The 18,296-nt window shown below is 39.8% G+C and overlaps 1 protein-coding gene across 11 annotated transcripts in view; it reads left to right on the top strand.

Moving 5' to 3' along the window:
• The window catches only part of HIRA (histone cell cycle regulator), a 104,327-nt gene that overhangs the window by 53,917 nt on the left and 32,114 nt on the right, over positions 1-18,296 (top strand). For all 11 annotated transcript variants that reach the window (XM_079151979.1, XM_079151978.1, XM_079151982.1 and 8 more), the window contains 3 exons: positions 1,182-1,267; positions 6,190-6,387; positions 8,358-8,519. In XM_079151979.1, coding sequence (XP_079008105.1) covers positions 1,182-1,267; positions 6,190-6,387; positions 8,358-8,519 — 446 coding nt within the window. The remainder of the gene's footprint in view (positions 1-1,181; positions 1,268-6,189; positions 6,388-8,357; positions 8,520-18,296) is intronic.

Here is an 18,296-nt window from a genome sequence, read left to right as displayed (position 1 = left end):
TACCCACATTGCGGTGATGGGAGCAGGGGATTAGAAATGGGGCAAGAGCAGAGTAGGAAATGTTGAGTTTACCCTAGGATTTAAACCATCTCCAGAAACTTTTGTGGGTTGAAAGACCTCCCCTAGGTAATTCAGACAGAATATATAGCCAAGAACCCTTCACAGAAGAAAGGGATCTGTGATAAAAGGCAGTTTGAAAATGACCAGCTTAATGATGAGAGTGTGGCTCCTAAGTTCAGTCTCAGTCCTTTAGTTCCCTCATTGAACCCCACAACTGTTAGATGGGGTTGTCCAGCCTGGCATGTGCTAACAGTCCTGGGAATTCAGCCATATCTGTGGTACTGATGATAGATAGGTACTTGGAGCTGTTTTAACTGGGAGCTTTTTGTCTCCTTCTTTACTGTGCCTAAAGTCAAGTATATACCTTGATAAAAATGCTTGTGCTTTGATTAACTAACTGGGTTGGTTTTGTACTCAAAAAAGAAAAAAAAAAAAAAAAAAAAAGCCAGGTGCACTGGCACATGCTTATAATTATAATCCCAGCAGCTCAGGAGACTGAGGCAGGAGGATCACAAGTTCAAAGCCAGCCTCAGCAAAAGTGAGGTGCTAAGCAACTCAGTAAGACCTTGTCTCTAAAGAAAATATAAAATAGGGCTGAGGATATAGCTCAATGACCAAGTGCCCCTCCAGTACCCCCAAATAAAAAAACTCATAAAAAGGGAAGTTAGAATACATTTCCTTAGAAGTTTTATTTTTTTTTTTACCCCACAGTGGCAAGGTGTAATTGACATACAAAAAGCTGTGTGTATTTAATGTTTACAACTTTTAAAAAGACAGGCATGGAAGGACAAATACTGCATACCTCTTACATGAGGAACCTAAAATAGTCAAACTCAACAGAAGCAGAGAAGAGAATGGTTGGTGCCAGGCCTGTGGGAAGGGGAAATGAGAAGGTATTAGTCAAAGGGTACAAAGTCTAAGTTATTTGGTCCCAGAGATCTATACAGTGCAGTACCTACCATTAACAAATACTGTATTACACACTTATTTTTCTAAGAGGATAGATCTTATGCTAAGTGTTTTCATCCCAAAGAGGAAAAAAATTAAGCAACTTTATTTTTTGATATTTGGAGATAGTTGACAGAAACCTGTCAATTCATTATATAACTCTACTTTGCCAGAATCTTTTGAAGAAACAAGTTGAGACTCGGACGGCAGATGGTCGAAGAAGAATCACGCCTCTCTGCATAGCACAGCTGGACACTGGGTACTCATTCATTCACCAAGCTTTCTATGTCCTTTTCTGGGGAGACCTTTCTCTCTCCTTTCACCAATTAGCACTCTCATAGTTAGGGTCTTCACAACAGACTCTTGGATCAACTTGACTCCTAGAATATGGAAGCAAAAGAGTCAAGCCCAGTCTTCCACCAGCCTCAAAGTCCTTCAAAGTTCCTCACCAAGCTCTGTGCACACTTGACTCTTATGGAAGGGTGGAAGGCTTAGATGGCCTATAGACTAGGATGCTTTCTCAGATCTAGCATATCCACTGTATTTCTCTGTTGGTAAGGTACTGGAAGACATAGGAAAAGAAATCAAACTGATTTTTGTTTCTTTCTCTTTTTCTTTTAACCTTTTCTGATTATGAAATGTGTGTGTGTGTGTGTGTGTGTGTGTGTGTGTGTGTACTTGTGAAAATTTTAGAAAACAGTAAAAGCCTAAAGAAAATTGATATCTGTATTTCCAGTCTTTTTCCTCCCTCGTTACTGTATCCTGACTTTTCTTCCACTTTAACGTCCACTTTTTAGTCTTCTGAAGCATTCACTTGTTGATTATTCCAAATTGCTGTCCTGTGAATACAGTGATTTACCGAACTAGCTCCTTAACTATGGACTTACAGTTTGTATCTAGTTTTTTGTCATGTAGACGACTCTTTGAGCACACTTGTGACTGTTTCCACAGAATAATTCCTGAAAGTGGAACTGTTGGGCAGAGGTTAGGTCTCTGAGACACATTCCATATAGTGGCAGAAAAGATTTACCTTTTGCAGTTGTCTCAATGTCTCCAGAAACAATACCTGTTGATATAAAGGGTGATAAGGCCCTATGTGAAAGAAATAGAACCCTATTATCACAGAGTCTCACTCTAGGTTTTATACAGACACAATAAACAGTCTGCACAGAAGTCCTTCATGGAGACCACATGCAATAGTGTTTGCACTTTGCAGTTGTCCATCCATTAGCTATTCCAAATCTTCCTTGAAAACTAAAGAGACCTTCAATCATATGATGTGCTGACCCAACCTCTCATGTTAGGTGTGTGGACACTGAGTTTCCCAGGGGGCAGAGACATGACCAGAACCAGGTCTTCTGACTCTTTCCAGACCAATGATTTTCCTTTAACTAAACCTGTTTCCTATTGTAAACCTATAAGGGATAAGGCCACCCGCTTAGCTTTTATAAGGATAAAGTGAGACCAGTGTGTGAATGAACTTTGCATACTGCTAAGCCTGTGTCAGTGAAGGAGGTGGTAATGATGATGATAGTATTGTTCTGTAGATTCTTCTAGGCTTAAATGGTGAGAGCTTCCTATCTGGCCTTAAGCCAGCTTTCTGCCATTGGGCATATATTCCTGGTGCCAAAACTTGATTTCTTTTGTTTTAAAGGCTTTCTCACTCTCCTGATTCCCATATTCAAACAAGTAGCAACCAAATAGGTAATTATTTGCTTAGTCAAGAAATAAAGAACAAAAATATCCCAAGTAGTTACAAATAGGAAATAATAACAGTTAAGAATAAATCAAAAGGATAATAAATTTCTTTGCTGAACTTTGTGCAAATAAATTTGAAAGTAGATGAATTTCGAAGAAAATAAGATTACTAAAACTGGCAAATTGTTGTAGAAGAAATAGAAGATACTATCAAAAAGTTAACGTAAACCCACCAAAAGTCATCAAAGTAAGAAAACTTTACAAGGAAATTATAACAAAATTTTAAGGATAGATAACTGAAACTGGGGGTGTAGCTCAGTGGTAAAGCACTTGCTTAGCATTCTTAAGGTCCTGGGTTTGATTTCCATCCAGTACCACAAACTCTTGTTTTTTTTTGTTTTTTGTTTTTTTGTTTTTAAGCATATAATAATTTCATCGAAATGTAACAAAGATAGCCATGCACTATGGCACATGCCTGTAGTTCCAGCTATTCAAGAGGCTGAGGCAGGAGGATCGGTAGAGTTATAAGACCAGCCTGGGTAACATGAGACCCTGTCTTCAAAAAAATTAAAACTAATATAGAACATAATAAATTTTAATCTATTTTATTTCTGAATGTCAGTGCAAAATCCAAAATGAAAAAGTAACATGACCAGGTAAGGTTTTTTTCAGGGACACAGGAGGTTGAAATTTGGGGAAACTGTTAATTTAGTCTATATATGTTGACATAAGAAATAAATGGTAAAAGAAAAAAAAAAAGAAAGAAATGGTATGATTAGTTCTGTCAGTACTTAAGAGGCATTTTGATAAAATTGAGCATTGTTCTGACTTAAAAATCAATTAAATGGGAATAGATGAATGCTTCCTTAACTGGAAGCCAAGTTCAAACCAAGTTCAAAAACTAAACATTTTACTCTTGGATAATTTAACATTGTTCTATAGGCCCTAGCCTCTAGAAGTAGTTTGGCAAGAATAAATTGGACAGGAGAATATAAAATGTAGCATTATTTAAGGAGGATATGATCTATAAGAGAATCAACCAGCAAAACTACCATAGACAACAAAAGATGGCAATAAGGTAGTTAACGGGAGATCAGGTATCACCAAAAACCTTTAGAAGATGTAAAGGGAAACATTATTTTTTAAAAAAATCTAGAATGTAATCAGAAATGTAAATGTCAATCTCTTCTCACCTTATTGTATGGGCTGACTTAGATTCTTGGGCTCAAGCAATCCCCCTGCCTCACCTTCCCTGTTAGCTGGGACTGTATTGGGCTAAGAAATGTAAATCTTTATGAAGAAAAATTTTACAACTCTTTTGAGAGACCTAAAAGAAATCTCAAAAGAAACAAAACTGGAAATACATACCATTAATTAGCTTATATGACTCATTATCATAAAGATTACAGTTCCCCTTTAACCTATAAATTTTACTTGAGCCAATACAAGGTGATTCTGAAGTTATGTGTGAAAATAGATGAATACTTCTGGGAAAATTTTAAAAGATATAATCAGGAGATTAACCACACCAGAAATTAAATTAAAATACTTTTTCACTTTTTTTTTTTTTGAGCACAGGGATTTAACCAGGGGTGCTTTACCACTGAACTACATCCCCACATCTCCAGTCTTTTTTATTTTTTATTTGGAACAGGGACTTACTAAATTGATGAGACTAGCCTTGGCTTACAGTCCTGCCTTGGCTTCCTGAGTCCCCAGGATTATAGTCATGCGCCACCATCTCAGCTAGAAATTAAAACTCATATAAACTATGATAATTTAAGCAGTGAATCACTGACACATGAGTAGACAGAGCAAGGGAATGTAATATAATTTCCAAAGACCCAAATTTTTCCCCAAAAGGGATTTTTGAATGTATCATATCAGGGATGAAACATTAGCTAATTCAATAAATGAGAATCAGAATTACCCGTCACTCTAGAAAACAAATTGGATCCCAACCTTATAACTTAGAAACATATTGACCAGTACAGGGGTTAATATTTTGTTGTTGCTGTTTAAAGTAATTTTCTTTAAAATTTTAGATAATTCTATAGGAAGAAGATATTTTTATAATCTCAGAAGTAAAAAAGTTTTCTGCAAGTAACACAAAATTTAGACCTCACAGAAATAATCTGTCTGACAAAGAAAGATGTACCATAGCTGGGTGAAGTGGCACACACCTATGATCCCCAGCTACTCAAGAGGCAAGAGGACTGCAAGTTCAAGACCATCCTAGGCAACTGAGCAAGACTCCTTCCAAAATAAAAAATGAAAAGGGATGGGAATGTAGTTCAGTGGTAGAGTGCAACAGTGGAGTTCAATCTCTAGTACTGGGAGGTGGTGGGGAGGATGATAAAAAGTCAAAACACAACTTCCTGAGAACATATTTCCTAATTATATAAAGAATAGTGTTTTTTTTTTTTAATTTAAAACTATTTCTTAAAAATCAGTGATAAGGACCAGTAGTCAAATAGAGGAATAGATGAAATGTGAACAGTTTACCAGAAAAGGAAATCAATTGTGAAAAAAATTTAATCTTATGTCAAAATAACTACAAACCACAACTGTAAGATACCATTTTTTATCCATCAGATTGACAACTCATGAAATTTGATAAAATCTAATTGAGATTATAGGGAAATAGGCACTCTTAAAAATGGCTTGTAACATAAAACTCTAAAGAGGGAGACTTAGAAATGTTTATCATAAATCATGAACATACTTTCCATTTGCTGCACCAATTCCACTTGCAGGAATTTATCTCATATGATTTGTGAATCAACAGGTATAATGGCAGTTGTTATAATTCTAGATGTCTTAAGCAAATACTGTTTGTTCTAGGTATGTGCTACTTCAACTTCTTCAGTCCTGACAACCCCCCCCCCCCCCCCGCCACGGGGAGTGATCTGGCACTTTCTATTTTACAGACAGAAACCTGAGGCACCATATAAGTGATTAAAGCACACAAGGTCATAAGATTGTGAATCAAAGAGTTGCCAGCCCTAGCAGGTCTAGCCCAGGACCTCCAGTCTTAACAATGTAGTAGTATCTTACCTCCTGTGGCAACATTATCTGTCACAGAAAGAGCTGTTTATCAGTAGAGGCTTGGTTGGGTAAATTATGATACATCCATCCAGTAGGAAGGCTTTCTTAGTATGCTGCATTTCCTTCATTCTGACACACCTGATTACACAGTGTAACTCCTGAGATCAGGGTGCATCATACAGTCATAAATGGCAGCTGACAATTATAAAAGTAGCATTGTTGTCTTAGTAGTACATATAGTACTAGGACATCTTAGATTCAATTGCATATAATGTATTAGGTACTTTTCATTTTATTTTGACTTTTCTGTAACTTTCCAAATTACCTACCATGAAAATATATTGCCTCTGGACCTAAAAATGTTATTTAGAAGGTATGAGGTATTTGATATAGCATCTGATTTTTGTGCTGACTTTTGTTCTTGCTTGACAACAGGGACTTCTCCACGGCATTTTTTAACAGCATCCCACTCTCGGGCTCCCTGGCAGGCACCATGCTCTCCTCTCATAGCAGTCAGCAGCTACTGCCACTGGACTCCAGTACCCCCAACTCCTTCAGCGCCTCGAAGCCTTGCACAGAGCCTGTGGCAGCTGCCGGTGCCAGGCCTGCAGGCGAGTCTGTCAGTAAGGACAGGTTAGTGGGTGCCTAGGCCACTGTCCCTGGGGAAAGTTTAGGTTTGGACATGATTATAGGGGTGAGAATTTCATTCTCTTCTCATGTTGTGGCCCCTTCAATTAAACAAAAGAAAGAAATGCTTGATTTCAAATGAGGGCTGTTCAGAAGGGTGGATTGTTCAGGCAAGTCTCTGAGGCACAGGACTGTAGGGGCCTTCACAAAGATGGTTTCATGGCCAATCAAGGTACAGGCTATGGAGGCTGGGCACCTGCCAGTGAGACGCTACCTGCCACGGGGTCAGCCCTTTTGGCAGATCTACACTGGAGGTGGCCTTGCATTTCTAGGGCTTTGGCCTCCATTTCACTGTGTTGTGAGCTTTGCTCATCATTTTTCCCAAGCATGTACTCAAGTGCTAACACAAATCCTCTGACACTGTCAGAATCATATTTACTCAGAGAGCCTGTGTCCTCACTGACCATTCCAAACCAAACCAGAAGTCAGAAAGGACCAAGTGAGCATAAATAAGGGCTAGAAGTGAGCATTTGCCCCACACTGCAGGTATCTGGTGGGTTCTTGTCCTAGGGAGTGTGTGGGCTGATGGGGAAGAAGCAACCACAGGATTGTAGGTAGCTCCTAGGATCCCTGTGCAGAAATGCCGAGCTATCCAAGTGGGGGTTGATGGGTATATCTTAGGGAAGCTTCTCAGAAGTTGCCCTGCCCAGACCCCATAAAAACCAGTGTCAGGGAGAGGTGGGGAGTATGGACCATGGAAGAGCAGAACTCTGAGGCTCTGAGGAGGGGCAGCAAAGAGAGGAGAGAGACTGGGTTCCTGTGCTGAACCAAATAGTCTGGGTTTTTCTGAGTGGAGAAACAGAAGGGTTTGGACTTGCATTTTAGGAAGACCGTTCCAGTAGCAGTGATTCCCAAATTCAGTCCTCCTAGCACTCTTGACTGGTAACTGTGGAAGTGATTCTTTGTTGGTTGGCGATGGGGTCTTATGTTATCGTAGCCTTCTGCTTGTACATTGGGACCATGGAGACACATCCAACACTAAGGTCATTCCTCTTAGGGAACTCTGAGAATAGATCAGAAGAGCAGACAATGCACCAAGGACAGTCAGGAAATAAAGCATCGAGGGAAGAAGGGTATCTGGAAAGGACAGTGACAGAGCTAAGAAACATTTCAGAGGTTGACCTTATAGGAGGAAAGTGCTGTCCAGGATTACTGCCAGGCATCTGGTGTGGGGTCCAGGCAGATAGGGATGGAGGTATTTACCTGCATGGAATCAGTTTGAGACTCAGGGGCTTTGGGCCCAAGAGTGTGGGATAGGCTTGGGCAGGGAGGAGGCTGGGAAAGCTCATGCCTGGGCCTCTCCTTTCTCTGTGAAGTAGAAGGCAAGGGCTATGGGGTGAAAACTTGGAGGAGAGTGCTAAGAATATGTCATTGTTGGACTAGGGTTGTGACTCAGTAGTAGAGCATGTGTGAGGCACTGGGTTCTATTCTCAGCACCACATGTAAATAAATAATAAATAACCATTGAAAACTAAAAAAATATTGGAAAAAAAAAGGAATAAATCATTGTCATAGTGAGAAATAGGAGGGCCATTCAGGATGGAAGGGGCTAGGCCAAGGATGAAGGCCAAGAACAGACCATGGCTTCAGAACCCTGAGTGAGGACTTTTCTCATCTAATCCATTGTAGAAATAGCAAAGGTTAGTGATTGGAGTGGTTTGGGGTATATATGCTGTGTCCAGGTTGTAGAGACAGGGCTCTATGCTACTCCATACAACTCGCAGAACAAAACAGGGACAAATGTGAATGTGTAGTTCATGATTTTAACATGAAATTTTTAAAGAAATAAATAAAGTTTTGCTTATAGAAGTTTGATATTTGTGCCCCTTTCCATACACTCTAAGTAATATAAATCCTAGATTCCAAATCCTTTCAGGATTGCACTTGATGAATCTCCCATCTTCTTTACCCCTCAGTATGAATGCTACCTCTACTACTGCTGCATTGTCACCCTCCGTGTTAACAACCCCGTCCAAGATTGAACCCATGAAAGCATTTGACTCCCGATTCACAGAGCGATCCAAAGCCACGCCAGGTGCTCCTTCCTTGACAAGTGTGACTCCAACAGCTGTTGAAAGGTAGGTGTTGGATACATGGAAACTGAAGAGCCCAGGGAGGGGCCAATATGTTGCAGCTCTTCTTCCATGCAACCTACTTCCTGCAGGGGATCACAACTGCAGAGGCAGAGGTGTGAACCACCTGCTCCCAGGAGAAGAGATGCTTAAAGTGGGGAGGTGGCTAGAAGGAGCTGTGGGGGAGGATACTGGGCAAAAGAACAGCAAGGGCAAAGCACAAGTGCCGCTCAGCACAGTCTGTGAGAGTAATATTGTCCTTTGAATGGAGCCCAGTTTACCCAGAAGAGGAGAAAGAGATTGATAAGAGAGATGGAAGGCTTTGATATTGTTGCACAGTATAAGTCATGAACTTCTGGCTCAGAATCTGACTAGAGGTGGAGAGCCAAGATAAAAATGACATAATGAGATCTTTTTAAGGTTCATTGGGCTTCTGAGCTCATATTGATTGAGTGCTACTTATCCATTCTCTTCCCCTCCCTAGTACACAGCAGCCAAGACATGTGGGCTAAAGTTCTTTATTTCTTGGAGTTGCAGGAGAGCATCCTCCCAGGGCACCTAAAGCAAGTGTGTGCAACCTCTGCCATTAGCACTGAGCTTCTCTGCCTCCTAGGAGGGCTTTCCCTCCAAGCCACCACAGCAGGGAACATCCCAGTGATTCTGGGGTTGGAGAGCTAGATATGGGCTGGGCTACCTTCCTCATAAGGACAGGGGCCATAAGACTCATCCTTTCAGGGTTGTATCCCACCACAAGGCAGCTAGGGCTTGGCAGCCTTGGGCAGACACAATCCAGCCTGTGTCACACCATTACTCAAGTGCAGAAACATTGGTCAGAGATTCTTAACAACAGCTGCAAAGCAAGTAGGCACTCATTAAGAGGGGCACTTAGCATCATCTTGTTTTGGAACTAAAGCCACAGTGTGCTATCCCTAGGGTTTTACTGATGATCTCAAAACCACTTGTCTGGGCAGGATTTGTTTTCCCTGTAGGCCATCATGGGAAGACCCTTCCTTCAAGTTTTATGAATTTGTTGTGGAACCTTCTATTCTATTCTGTAATATGACATGCTTGCTCTAGTATAAAATATTTAATGTGATTATTTTATCTATTAATTTTTCTGTCTAGCATTTGGGAGAATCTGAAAACCTTCCTGCTAGTACACATTTTATTAGTGTTGGATTAGATCTAGGAACAAATTTTCCTTTTTTTTTTTTTTTTTTTTTTTCTTTCCTGTTTTTGATGGTGCTGGGGACTGAATCCAGGAGCACTCTACCACTAATCTACATTTCTAGCCCTGTTTATTTTTTATTCTGAGACAGGGTCTTTTTAAGTTGCCTGGCCTCAAACTTGTGATCCTACTTCAACCTCTCAAGTAGCTGATATCATCAGAGGCGTGCACCACTGCATTTGGCTCCTAGGAGCCAAAATCTAAAAGTGAACAAAAAAACAGCAGTGGGCAGGATCACACTGCTCACTGTAGGTTTGGGAGCTGCCAACCTCATGATTAAGGGCCTTACTTTTTTATTTTTATACTGGGAGTTGAACCCAGGGGTGCTATACGACTGAACTACATCCCTTTTCTTTTTATCTTTTATTTTGAGACAGGGTCTCACTAAGTTCCTTAGGACCTTGTTAAGTTGTTGAGGCTGACCTGAAACTTGGAATCCTGCCTCAGCCTCCCAAGTCACTGGGATTATAGGCGGGTACCATTGCGCCCAGCTCCAGGGCCTTGAATTTTAGTGGCCACAGTTGGTCAATACAGAATGTTGTACTTGAGCCATTTAGGTGTTAGAATTAAATCATCAGCATAAAGTCAAGCCTCTTGAAAAAGGACATCTCCAGTGAGAAGTGGGCATTAGAGAAAACCTGACTGGCAGCCAGACACATAACAAAGAAGCTGGAATGCCTCAACTGTCCTCAAGTTTAGGAAAACAGTCTTGAGTGTGTTACCACAAGCCTGTCCTCTTGTGGATTCAGGGTCAAGTTAACATTACCCATATTATCCAGAATCACCAATCATGAAATGAAGTGCCAATAAAAAATGAACCCAAAAAGAATTCTGATCTAGTTCACATCCATAGGTACTTGATACAAATCCACCCAGCAGAGATATTTCTGTTCCCTGCAACATTTCCACCAATAAAGGACCACCTAAATGAATTTAAGATTCAAAGTAACAAAAGATATGAAGAACACATTATGCACAAATGTCAGGGACAGGTTTAGACTTCATTTAACCTCTGATTATAGAATTGTCAGACGGAGACTATAAATACACTTAAAATCATGAAAGATTTGAAAGATTAGTAATCTATTCTGCATATAAAAAACTAATTTAGAAGAATCTTAGAACTAAGTGTGAGAACTGAAACTATAAAACTTTTTCAAATTTAAAAACTTTTGAGCTTCATAGGGCATGATCAGAGTGAAAAGATGACCCATAGAACAAGGATATTTGAAATAACATCTATTTAAGGTCCAGGATCCAAAGTATAATAAAGAATTCTCACAATTCAACAATAATAAAGACTAATAAAGCAGTTTTAAAATGGGCAAAGGATTGGGGTTGGGACTGTAGCTCAGTGATGGAGCATATACATAGCATGTGTAAGATACTGGGTTCAATCCTCAGCACCACATAAAAAAAAATAAAGGGCAATCAACAACTACAACTAAAAAATATTTTTTTAAAAAATAGGCAAAGAATTTAAGTAGAAATTTCTCCTAAGATATAGAAATGGCCATAGGTATGTACCATCAAGTGTTAAATACCTAAAATCCCAGCAATTCCGGAGGCTGAGGCAGGAGGATCGAAAGTTCAAGCCCAGCTTCAACAATTTAGGAAGACCATGACAAAATAAAAAGGATTAGGGATGTATCTCAGCAGTAGAGCACCCATGGGTTCAATCCCTAGTACTGCCAATAAAAAAAAAGAGCCCATAACCACAGAAAAAATATACTCAACATCATAAGCCATCAGGGTGAAATGCAAATCAAAAGTACAGTGATTAGGTGGGCATGGTGGCACACAACTGTAATCTAAACTGCAGAGGGGCTGAGATCACAAGCTCAAGATCAGCCTGGACAACTTAACAAGACCCTGTCTCTAAATAAAATAAAGGGCTGGGGGTGGTAGAACACCTTCCTAATATGTGCAGAACCCTAAGTTCAATCCCCAGAACCACACACACACACACACACACACACACACAAACATACAATAAAATATCACTTCACACCCATTATGGTAGCTGAAGTCATAAGATCAGATTGTCAGATAATAAGTGTTGGGGAGGATAGGGAAAATTTGGAACTCTCATATACTGCTGGTGGGAATATGAAATTGTTAAGCTGATTTGGAACAGTCTAGCAGTCCCTCAAATGATTAAACAGTTATCATGACCCAACATACACATAGGTGTATACCCAAGGGAATTGAAAATGTGCTAATGCAATAAAGCATACAGAAGAGTTCATATCATTACCAAACATAATCAAAAGAGTAGTGCTGGGATTGTGGCTCAGTGGTGAGTGCTTGCTTGGCATGCGTAAGGCATTGGGTTCAATTCTTGGCACCACAAATAAATAAATTAGGGCCCATTGACAAAATAATAATAATCAAAAAGTAGAAGCAACCCAAATATTCATTAACTGAAGATTAATATAATGTGGTATATCCATACAATAGAATATTATTCATCAGTCCAAAAGAATGGAGTACGTACTTGTGCCACAACAGGGACAGACCTTGAAGTCAGTGAGCTAAGTGAGGCCAATAACAAAGAACCACTTATTGTATGATTCTTTTTATGTGAAACATCCAGTATAAATAAATCTATAAAGACAGAAAGTAGATTAGTGATTGCTAGGAGAGGTAGGGGAGTGATTGATGATAGGCATAGAGTTTCTTTTTGGAATTATGAAAGAACCCTGAAATGAGATTGTGGCAATGGTTGCACGCTTATGAATATGTAAAAACTACTGAATTTGGTATTTTAAAATGAATTTTATTATATGTGAAATATGTCTCAGTAAAGGATAAAAAGAATAACACGCCATCAAAAAAGGCCAGGCAAATTTGGAAATGAACCAAGAATATTTATTGGTATGAAAAGAAAAATAATCATTACAACTAAGAAGTCCGTGGATATTTCAAAAGAGCAGATTATAGTCAACTGAACAGAGCATTCAGTCTGAAGAACTGGTCAGAGTGCTGCAGAAAGGAGAAGGTAGAGCCAAATTATGGGGGTGTGGGGGATGTAAACCTTACTGGAGTGTCCCCTAGGGGACATGCTGGCAGAGCTGTTGTTTAGAGGAGTTAAGATACTGAAACCAATTTTGGAAATATAGTGAATAAAATTATTTACCTACTTGAGAGAACAGCCAAGTGCTATAAATAGAAAATTTTTTGTTCTTTGAGAACAAAAATCCTGTTTGTCTTGTCCAGTTCCCTGGGCCCTGGCCCAGGTGCTCCCATTTCCTAGCTCTTGCTCTTGGGTTGTATATATCCTGACCAAGAAGCCGAGGAGATATCCTTTAATTGGACTGCTGGGAGTTTTTTTGTTTTGTTTTGTTTTTTTGGTTTTTTTTGGTGATGGTTCTGGGGATTGAACCCCAAAGTCACTTTACCACTGAGCTACATCTCCACCCTTTTACTTTATTCTTTTTATTTTTTATTTTTATTTTTATTTTGGGACAGGGTCTTAATAACTTGCCCAGGCTGACTGGGATATTGCTATCCTCCTACCTCAGCTTTCCAAGTAGCTGGGATTACAGGCATGCATCTCCATGCCCATGCTGGGGGCAATTTCTTGTCTGGAATTTCTTGGGTCCTGATGCCACTAGGTAGATCCCTCATAGGCTCTGTCCCCAAGGTCTCAACACATTTCGGCTATACATACAGCTCTTGCCAGACTGTAAAATAAGGAATCATCAAGTTTGTCTTTCTCTGGTTCTCACTTGATAATGGCAGTGAGTTCTTGCTTCCAAGACAGAATATGCTTGATGCTTAATTCTAAGAAAAAGTTGGAGGCCTGGGGATATACCTCAGTGGTAGAGTGTTTACTTAACATGACTGAGACCCTGGGTTTGATCCCCATTTTAAGTTTGGTTGACTCTTAATAAAAGCTAGGATGAATCCCTAAACATACCCATCAGTGAAAGTTTCCCTTTGGGGCCTTGTGTCTCTTAGTGGTTAGAAGTAGAACACAATTTTCTTAATATATTTTTGGATACAGTTTGCCAATATTTTGTTAAGGATCTTTGCATCTATATTCATCAAGGATATTGGTCTAAAATTTTCTTTCCTTGATGTGTCTTTGCCTGGTTTGGGTATGAGGGTGATATTAGCTTCATAGAATGAGTTTGGTAGGTACCCTCCTTTTCTATTTCCTGGAATACTTTGAGAAGTATCAGAATGAGTTCTTCTTTGAAGGTCTTGTAGAACTCTGCTGAGAATCCGTCTGGTCCTGGGCTTTTCTTGGATGATAGACTTTTGATGGCTTCTTCTATTTCATTGCTTGATATTGATCTGTTTAAATTGTGTATGTCCTCCTGGTTCAGTTTGGGAGGAGCATATGTCTCTAGAAATTTGTCAATGTCTTCGGTACTTTCTATTTTGTTGGAATACACATTTTCAAAGTAGCTTCTCATTATGTTACGTATCTCAGTGGTGTCTGTCGTGATATTTCCTTTTTCATCACAAAGTTTTGTAATTTGAGTTTTCTCTTTCCTTCTCTTTGTTAGTGTGGCTAAGGGTTTGTCTATTTTGTTTACTTTTCAAAGAACCAACTTTTTGTTTTGTCAATTTTTTGAATTGTTTCTTTTGTTTCAATTTCATTGATTTCCGCTCTGATTTTAATTATTTCCTGTCTTCTACTACTTTTGTTGTTATTCTGTTCTTCTTCTTCTAGGACTTTGAGCTGTAGTATTAGGTCATTTAGTTGTTGACTTTTTATTCTTTTCTTGAATGCACTCCATGCAATGAATTTTCCTCTTAGTACCCCTTTCATAGTGTCCCAGAGATTTTGATATGTTGTATCGTCATTCTCATTGACCTCTAAGAATTTTTTTATCTCCTCCCTGATGTTTTCTCTTATCCATATTTCATTCAGTAGCATATTATTTAGTCTCCAGGTGTTGGAGTAATTTCTGTTTTTTATTTTGTCATTAATTTCTACTCTCAGTCCATTATGATCTGACAGAACACAAGGCAGTATCTCTATTTTTTTGCATTTCCTAAGGGCTGCTTTGTGGCATAACATATGGTCTATTTTCAAGAAGAAAGTGAATCGCTTGTTGATAGATGGAATATTTTATATATGTCTATTAAGTCTACGTTATTGATTGTGTTATTGAGTTCTATGGTTTCTTTGTTTGGTTTTTGTTTGGGAGATCTATCTAGTGGTGACAGTGGTGCGTTAAAGTCACCCAGAATTATTGTGTTGTGGTCTATGTGATTCCTGAAATTGAGAAGGATTTGTTTGATGTACAGGGATGCACCATCGTTTGGGACATAAATATTTACAATCATTATGTCTTCCTGATTTATGGTTCCCTTAAGCAATATGAAATGTCCTTCTTTATCCCTTCTGACTAACTTTGGCTTAAAGTCCACTTTATCTGATAAAGGATGGAAACCCCCACTTTTTTACTGAGTCTATGTGCATGGTAGGTTTTTTCCCATCCTTTCACCTTTAGTCTGTGGATGTCTTTTTCTATGAGATGAGTCTCTTGCAGGCAGCATATTGTTGGGTCTTTCTTTTTAATCCATTCTGCCAGTCTATGTCTTTTGATTGATGAGTTTAGGCCATTAACGTTCAGGGTTATTATTGAGATATGATTTGTATTCCCAGTCATTTGGCTTATTTTTGGTTTTTAAGTTGGCTTGGTTTCTCCTTTGGTTTTTCTCTAAGGTAATTCCTCCCTTTGGTGACCTACATTATTGTTTTTCATTTCCTCCTCATGGAATATTTTGTTGAGAACATTCTGTAGCGTAGGCTTTCTATTTGTAAATTCTTTTAACTTTTGTTTATCATGGAAGGATTTTATTTCATCTTCAAATCTGAAGGTTAGTTTTGCTGGGAATAGGATTCTTGGTTGGCAACCATGTTCTTTCAGAGTTTGAAATATTTTGTTCCAGGCCCTTCTAGCTTTTAGAGTCTGGGTTGAGAAGGCTGCTGCTATCCGTATTGGTCTCCCCCCTATATGTAATCTGATGCTTTTCTCTCGTGACCTTCAAAATCCTATCTTTATTTTGAATGTTAGGCATTTTCATTATAATGTGCTTTGGTGTGGATCTGTTGTGATTTTGTGCATTTGGTGTTCTGTAAGCCTCTTGTATTTGATTTTTCCATTTCATTCTTCAGGTTTGGGAAATTTTCTGCTATTATTTCATTGAATAGGTTGTTCATTCCTTTGGTTTGTATCTCTGGCCTTCCTCAATCCCAATAATTCTTAAATTGGTCTTTTCATGATATCCCATAGTTCTTGGAGATTTTGTTCATGATTTCTTACCATCTTCTCTGTTTGGGCAACTTTATTTTCAAGATTAAATGTTTTGTCTTCATTGTTTGAGGTTCTGTCTTCCAAGTGGTCTAGTCTTTGGGTGATGCTTTCCATTGAGTTTTTTATTTGGTTTATTGTTTCCTTCATTTCAAGGATTTCCGTTTGGGTTTTTTTGAGAATCTCTCTTTCTTTGTTGAAATGATCTTTTGCTTCCTGCAGTTGCTCTTTCAGCTTATTGGTATGATCATTCATTGCCTGCATTTGCTCTCTTATCTCATCCTTTGCTTCGTGAATCATCTTAATCCTGTATAATCTGAAGTTCCTTTCTGAGATTTCTTCTACCATACTGTCATTGGATTCTATTAATATAGAATCTAGATTTGTTTGGATCATTTTCTTCCCGTGTTTTTTCATGTTGTTCATGTATCTTCCCCTCTAGCAGTGCAGATCTGGGGTATTGCAGATTTCCTCCTATAGGCTTATAGTGGCCCTATAGGTTTCCGAAACCTTTTCTTTAAGGGGAGATCAATATTAGCAGTGCCCTATTCAGATAGTATGCAATCCTAGACCAAATAGCCCCTATGAGGACATTAACAATATTGTCATAATAAACAGAATGTGTTCAAATATTATCTTCAGTAAAACAAACAGATTTGCAATAAGGTCTGCAGTTTCTAATGGAGGACAAAAAGGATGCAGAGGGATGTAGAATGTAGTTGTTAATGGGATAAGAAAAGAAAGAAGATCTAGATAATAAAAAGGGTGAGAGTGTAATCAAAATAAATTGGATGTTAGCATGCATAAGGGAGAAAGAGACTCTGAGGGAACAGGTAAACAAAAGGAAAAGAAAGCAAGAAAAGTAAAGAAATAAAAACAAAATTTTTCAATAAGGAGAAAAAAGAAAATTTGCAGTATAACAGTCATACAGTAATGAAACCTTTGAGATTTTAGTAGCCTGATGCATGAGAGGTACCTGACAATGAGCTTCAAGTCTCCAGCAGGCGTCTGAGGATGGGATTTGCCCCACCTAAAGATTGGAGCTACGGCTTCCAGGATTATCCAAGATGGCTGCTCTGGCGTCTAAATATGTTGGCAAATGAGGAACTGCAGCTTAGGGTGTGGACATGGTCAGCTGGAGGTCCTGGAGGTGGGGTGCATTTGGTCAGGCAGGGGTCCTGGAGGTCCGGTGTGTTTGTGGTTGTGGGATCCTGGAGGCCGGGTGCAATCAGTTGGTCGGGGGTCCTGGTGATAGGGCGCAGTCAGTTGGTCTGGGGGTCCTGGCGGCAGGGAGCAGTCAGTCAGTGTGAGGGCCCCAGAGGCAGCGAGTGACAGGTCGGGCTGAGGGATCCTGGAGAGGGGGCTCAGTCAGTCTGGCCACGGGTCCTATGGGGCCTGGCTGTCGTCTCAAAATGGCGGCAGCCACGTGTAATCAAACCTGCAGGTACTGTAACAGTGAACTTCCAGGCAACAGGCAACTAGTGCTCCACTGGCAGTTGGTGATCAGTTGGCTGACTGTTGTCGGACGATTGGGAGGTGAACCTCATGCGGTGGGTGATGGATAGGTTTAAGTCAGGCGATGGACAGGCAAGAGGCAGGCAAATGGCAGTTGATAGGCACCTGACAGTGAGCAATCTGCCATGGTTGCTCTTTTGTTGTACCTCATTGTGCCTAAGCAATGAGGCCCCAGCAAACCTAACTGGCACTCTTAGCCAAGAGCCTGAGATAAGATTGGGAGCCAAATACTAGCCTCCCAGGTTCAGAGTGGCATTCTTGGGTGAACCTGTGGATCCTCTACTCCAACCTGCCTTGTAACCCTGTCAGGGAGAGACAGAGGGCCCTAGGGTAGGACAAGTTGACCTTAGCAGACAGAAACCTAGAATGAGACCCATTCACAAGTAGGGCAGCCCTGGCCACCTGTGTTCTTGCCCAGCAGATGTGTGCATCTAGGGAACAATGACTGTAGATTCACTGCCTGATCCTTCCAGGTACAAGCCCACTCACAGACCGAGGTGATGTAGTTCCCAATAGGCCACTGGCCTCAGGAGGCCTGAAAAGGGTATGGGACACTCTCTAGGGTTCTCACAGAGGTCCCAACCATGGAGAGGGAAGCACCATAAGCTGGGGCAGGGCCAAAAATGACCTTCCTAGGCTAGCGCTGAAATGACAGGAAATGATCGGGTCATTTAGAAATTTACATGGTAGTTTGGCCTTGATTTGACATTATTGTGGTACCTTACAAATGTGTTGTTATACAAACTCTAAGCTTTTTTAAAAATG

This window comes from Sciurus vulgaris (genome assembly GCF_902686455.1).
Source record: "Sciurus vulgaris genome assembly, chromosome: 8".
NCBI lineage: Eukaryota > Metazoa > Chordata > Mammalia > Rodentia > Sciuridae > Sciurus > Sciurus vulgaris.
Note: the sequence above shows the minus strand (reverse complement) of the source record. Positions and strands in the feature narration are given on the sequence as shown.